The sequence below is a fragment of the Anoplophora glabripennis genome, unplaced genomic scaffold, assembly GCF_000390285.2.
Source record: "Anoplophora glabripennis isolate ALB-LARVAE unplaced genomic scaffold, Agla_2.0 scaffold59, whole genome shotgun sequence".
NCBI lineage: Eukaryota > Metazoa > Arthropoda > Insecta > Coleoptera > Cerambycidae > Anoplophora > Anoplophora glabripennis.
Window position 1 is genome coordinate 964065 of NW_019425991.1, and position 6120 is coordinate 970184.

The 6120-nt window shown below is 32.3% G+C and overlaps 1 protein-coding gene across 1 annotated transcript in view; it reads left to right on the forward strand.

Moving 5' to 3' along the window:
* Window positions 1–4664: 4664 nt before the first annotated feature.
* The window catches only part of LOC108906962 (cytochrome P450 4C1-like), an 11019-nt gene continuing 9563 nt past the window's right edge, over window positions 4665–6120 (forward strand). The window contains exon 1 of the mRNA XM_018710423.1: window positions 4665–4901. Within this exon, the coding sequence (XP_018565939.1) occupies window positions 4679–4901 (223 nt within the window). The 5' untranslated portion in view covers window positions 4665–4678. The remainder of the gene's footprint in view (window positions 4902–6120) is intronic.

The following is a 6120-nucleotide window of genomic DNA, read 5'->3' on the forward strand; positions in this document are numbered from 1 at the left end:
GTGGACGATTTTCGAGAAAAAAGGCTTTTAATTAAACTCTTACAATATTACACTATAAAATAAGTGACTTTTCTCAAAGTAAGCTTGAGCTTTGAGAAGAGGAGATAGACATATAGTTCATATGACAAAAAATTCTTATTTTTTGTCGTCCACAACCCCTGTATTTACGGGAGGTCTTTCTGAAACACCCTGTATTGTATATTTATACGGAATTTTGCTTAATACATGAAAATACTTATTAGAAATTATAAATACATGTGCACATTTTTTACGAAATTTTTTTCATCATTTTTTGTCGGACTGACGATTTGCTGAAATATTTTTGTTGGACATTACAAAATTTGCTTATAAAAAACACTTTTCTATCGTGTGTTAGTTTTGTCCGACATGTGGTAATCGATTTATCATACCCCGTGAAAATTCCGATTTCCAGCTGTCGGACTGAAAAAACGCGGCTTGAAATTTGTCGGACAACAATACTTTTTGACTGAATTAATTATTTACAATTATTTTTTCTTAAAAATTACCTATGTGGTAATTGATTTTCAATACCCTGTTATTTTGGCATGTTTCGACCGGTAGACACGTCAATGTCGGAAGAATTTCTGTCGGACAAATTGAAACCGGCATTTGCAACAAAATTTCGAGTTACTTGAGCTAAAAATAAAAGATGTGGTCTTGACTTTTCAAGACCCCCGGAAATTGCCATGTTTTTGGACTTTCCCGAGTGGAAAAGCGGAGGAATCGAGAAAAGTCGCAGAGGAAAAGTGTGGTAGACTCGTCAAAACGAAGCTCCTCAGAAGTTATAAAGTATGTGGTAATCAACTTTCTAGAGGGGGTCTGTACTGTGGACTATTAACTATACTTGTAATTTTCCTTATTTCGCATTTTAAGGAAAAAAGTTATTCTTCATAAAAAGTTTTGCTTGTCGTGAAAAGTCATCAGCCATACTCAGACTTTCAAAATAACATACAGGGTGGTTAGTAAATAAGGAAACGTGAATTTGTGCCAAGAGTAAAGTATTAGCTTTTCGAGGGGAATTTAAAAATGTTACTGAAAGAAGTTGTTTCTAATGCTAATAGTAGTCCAGACATAAAATTTAAACGGGTATCTCAGAGTTTATATTTTTGCGAAAATTATGATTAAAATAACTTTATACATTCAACGAAAGCGCATAATTTATTGAATATTAACAAAACTTTTCTGTGTTGTTATCCATAACAACATTCACTGATATTTATTTATAAAAAAAGTCAAGTCCTTGTCAGAGACCTTTTTAATAACGTTGACTCTAGATCTAGAACAACGAATCTATTTAGTTAAATGTTACGGTATATGTGAAATGACAGTACAAATATGCATTTGAACTTTTCAGTAGAGAAATTCTAGAGGTGTACCTACGTTTCAGTGAACTGTGTTCGATTTTAAAGTTCGATAATACTGAGGATGTGAGATATAAAAAAACAGAAACGGATTCATGATGAAAATAAAGCTGTTGCATTGTTTGCATGGGCCATCTAGACTGGCTGTATCTAATTCCAATGCACGGGTAATCTGACCGCGTATACTTTGAACAGGTCCGGATTAAGCAATATTTTTACACTTATGACAAATATTAATTTTTCAAGTTTGGAATTCAGAAAACAATATATTTTAATGTCTTGCTTATATTAAATAAACCTACAAAATAATTTAAATATATTTATTGTCCTTCAAGTAATGTTAGTTTATTTAATATTTTTCTTTTCGTAGATTTTACTGAAATAAATATTTTGACTTTACGATTTATGCTCACATCAATATACTTTTTATATACATATTATATGTTCATGCAAATTTTCAAATATGTTCACATTCAAAAGGTTTTTTATTACATGATACCCAATCCTGTTTTTTAAAAGCTTTCACCTAGCTGTACTTTATGTCAACATCCTTTGGGAATAAGTAAAAATTACAATATTAGATTCGAAAAATTGAAGCAAGTATAAAAATTTGGTAATTAATTATTTTATCAGAAAACTGTGATCTTTTAATAAAATTTTGCCAACCCCGCTTTTCCAGGGTGCTGAGCATGGATTTGAAATTAATTTTTTATTATTTTTTCGATCGCAAAAAATAATATCACACTAATTTTCAGTTCCCACAAATTTACGGGAATTTGAAAAATTTCATATAAATCGGAAACTTTTACCTAAAGTAAATAATTATTAAAAATACGTTACAATCATTTATTCATTATTTTATTAACAATTTAGAATAATATCACGTTTACCATTACACTATGCGTGGGAACAAAATTATAAAGTCAACCCTGGAATACTCTGACCTTAACCAAGAAATGGCGTATATAGGTAATGACTCAAATTTATGTTTTATACAGGGTGTCCCTGAAAAGGATGGACAACGCTTGAACACAGGTTCCTTGGATGAAAATAAGACTTTAGCCTAACTTACATATATACAAAAGTGCTAAATATAGAATAGATATCCCGTAACTTTTTTGTGTGTGCGCCAATGATGACAGAATTTATATTTTTAAAAATAAGCATTAATTTAGAAGATTTTTTTGCTCTTACAAAATTTTGATATCGTTTATGGATTTCGAGTAAAACTGGCATTTTTTATACATTAAATATAGGCAAAAATTCCGATTTGTAAAAAATAATTTATAACTGCAGCCTCAAAACAGGGAACAATAATGAAAAAACGTCACATTAAAAAAAAATAACTACACATTTTTAATATTGGTATTATCAATGAATAAAATAAAAAATCAACACTAGTATTTTAAATAAACAATATCAACTAATGTAAGAAAGTCAACATTAACATTTTAAATAAACCTAAATTGATATTTGTAATCACATTAAAATAATATTACAGTAAATGCTCAAAGTTACTTCCTTGTTCTTAAACGCAAGCATTAGTTCTTCGAAAATGAAAATGAATTTTATCCAATAATTGTGCATTACCTCTCATAACACTAATTTCATGTTGTATTCTTTCCCATTATTCGTTTTCTGTATTTACTGAAAAGTTATAAACTGTGGTCCGCAACGCTCCCCAAAGGAAATAATTACATGGGTTTAGGTCCGGGGATCGAGGTGGCCATTTTAAAGGGGCATTATTTCCTCTACCTATCCACCTGTTAGACCTTTAATAACCTGTAATACCTACCTGTACCCTGTAATACCTGTAACCTGTAATAACTGGTCTTTTAATACTCTATTAAAGGAACTTTTTGAAAGCCAACCTCTGCCGCTAAACGCCTTTTATTTACTTGAGGAATTTCTTCGACCCTTTCCAAAATTTGTTCCTCCAGCTGAATAATTCCGGCCGTACATTATCCACGATTTAATGTTACAGGTAAAAAACGTCCTGTTTCCCGAAGGCGTCTCTCCGCATTAGCAAATGTTTTGTGATTTGGAGTTCTTCGATTAGGAAATCTTTCAGCATATGTTCGAACAGTAGCACAACAATTTCCTTCACAATAACCCAAAACTACTAACATATCAGTTTGTTCAGCAAAAGTATAAATTGCAATAAAAAACAAAGTAAGCTAAAATTAAATCACAGCTAGCTTGACACAGAACCTTTTAATTATTGTTATGAATTTGTTTCTCTGTTATATGGCACCTCGTACTAGAATGTTCTATTTATCTTAAACTGATTTTATATTATTTAATGTGTAAAAAATGCCAATTTTACTCGAAATCCATAAACGATATCAAAATTTTGTAAGAGGCAAAAAATCTTCTAAAATAGTGCTTATTTTTAAAAATACAAATTCTGTCGTCAGTGACGTACACACAAAAAAATTACGGGATAGCCAGTGGCGCACAAGCACTAGAAAAAGAACATCCAGTATATGTATTATCGCCAAATTCTATATTTACATTGCCCTTATATAAAAATATATGTATACCAAATTTGAAGTTTCTAAGAAAAACTAGGTTATCAGTTCTATATTTAGAAGGCTATATCTCAGTAGGCGTGCATTTTTGTATATAGGTAAGTTAGGCTAAATAGTCTTATTTTCATCCAAGGAACCTGTGGTCAAGCGTTGTCCATCCTTTTCAGGGACACCCTGTATATTACTTATTTTACTTATCTAGAGAAGAGAATTTTTCAACTCTCTTCACCAACTTGTTCACTTCTATTTATACCAAGTTTCCAGATACGACTGATGCTAGGCTGGGCTACCGACTAGGCTCCCAATTGCCTTCATCATAATCGCCCTATAACCCGTCTAGGTGGTCTATGGTTAAGTGATTTTTATTTCAAATGGTTATATTTATCTGAATTGGTGTTTTTTAGATGTATAAAATTATATTTTGGAATTTTAGCTTTCATATGTGTGACGTTAGGTGTATCATTGTTTTTGATTATGTACTCTCTGATAAGAAATTGTCAGGCACAATATTTGATTGATAATTCCCGTCTAGTTTATATTTAACTTTATTATACTTGTAATATTTGCGTCTCCTTTATTATCATTTTAATTTAGTAATCTCTCACATACTAAGAATTCCGATAATTTTTCTTTTACAATACAAAGTAATTCAATATTTATGCTCCATTTTGTTTGTACAATGCACTTTTAACTTATTATTTCCTTGTTAAACAGTTTTATTTCATTACAATATATTTCATAAAACCAGTTCGCTTTTTCTGTGCCATGGAAGAAACTTTATCAACTGGTGTAAAGAAACAAAACTTCAAAGCAGGCACTTGGAAAACTCCGGAGATTCTGCTGGCAACCCTGGTCTGTATCCTATTGATCTGGTACTTGCATTTTCTGTGGAGCAGAAGGAAGCTCTACCATTGCTCCAGAAGTCTGCCGGGACCATCTGTTCTGACTCTGTTAGAATGTTTTCTACGTTGCATAATAAATCCACACAGTAAGAAAAAAAAATAGTTTACATGGTGTATAAAAGAAAATTCTATAAAAATTAAACTAAAGCTCCCTTATGATATTTGTAATAGAAAACTCTTATACGAAAAAGTTCTATCTTCGCGTTTTTTTTTTTTGTAAATTAAAGTTCATTTATTCAACAAAAATGAAGGCCGACCCTGTGTTATTTATTAAAAACTTTGTAAATGTTTTTATGCGACCCGAGATGCAACCCTATAATTTAAGTCGGTATAATCTAATACTAATAATACCAAAAGAAGGTTTAAGTTACATTGTCAAAAAATTTGTGTAGTCAACTAATTTTGTGTTTGTATTGAATTAATTACCTATTCACTTAATTATTAAATATTAAGCATCGTCCATCGACCCATCAGTGTTAAAAAGTGAAAGATTCCAGACAAAATTTTTTATTTTGTAATTCCACGATAGTGTAATTTCTATAAAGAAGTAAAAAATAAGAATAGCGTACCGATTACATTAAAAACTAGATTTGTATTTCTTACTCTGCTTAATTTTTTAATTTCTGCACAAACTAGTTTTACAATGAACCGAGAAAACAATGCATTTACTATTTCCGAACGTATCGATATGGTGTTAGTGTATGGTGCAGCCGGAGAAAATGCGCTCGCGGCGACTAGGTTGTACCGGGAACGGTGACCACAACGTCACCCCCCATATTCAAATACATTCCTACAGTGCGTTCAGCGGTTGCGAGATACGGGAAGTGTTATTCATCGAGGAGAAGGACGTGGTCAGCAAGTGAATCTTAATGTTGAAGATGCAGTGTTGAAAAATCTTGACGAAGACCCCACAATTAGTACTCGACGACTCGAACAGCAAGTAGGAACCTTATCGCGTACCGTACATCGCATCTTAAGGCGCCAGCTGTTGCACCCCTATCATCTGCAACCAGTTCAACAGATTTTACCTCCGGACTGTGATCAACGAATGCGTTTCTGCAGATGGTTTTTACGGCAATGTGCCAATCAAGTAGACTTTCCTGCTTATGTTTGTGTAACAGATGAGGCGACATTTACCCGTGAAGAATTTCTATAATATGCACATATGGGACGATGAAAATCCTCACGCGATTAGGGAAACACATTTTCAACATCGGTCTCGGTAAATGTTTGGGCTGGCATAATAGGCGATGTACTTGTGGGTCCCTATTTCTTTGAAGGACGACTAAATGGACCAACATATGC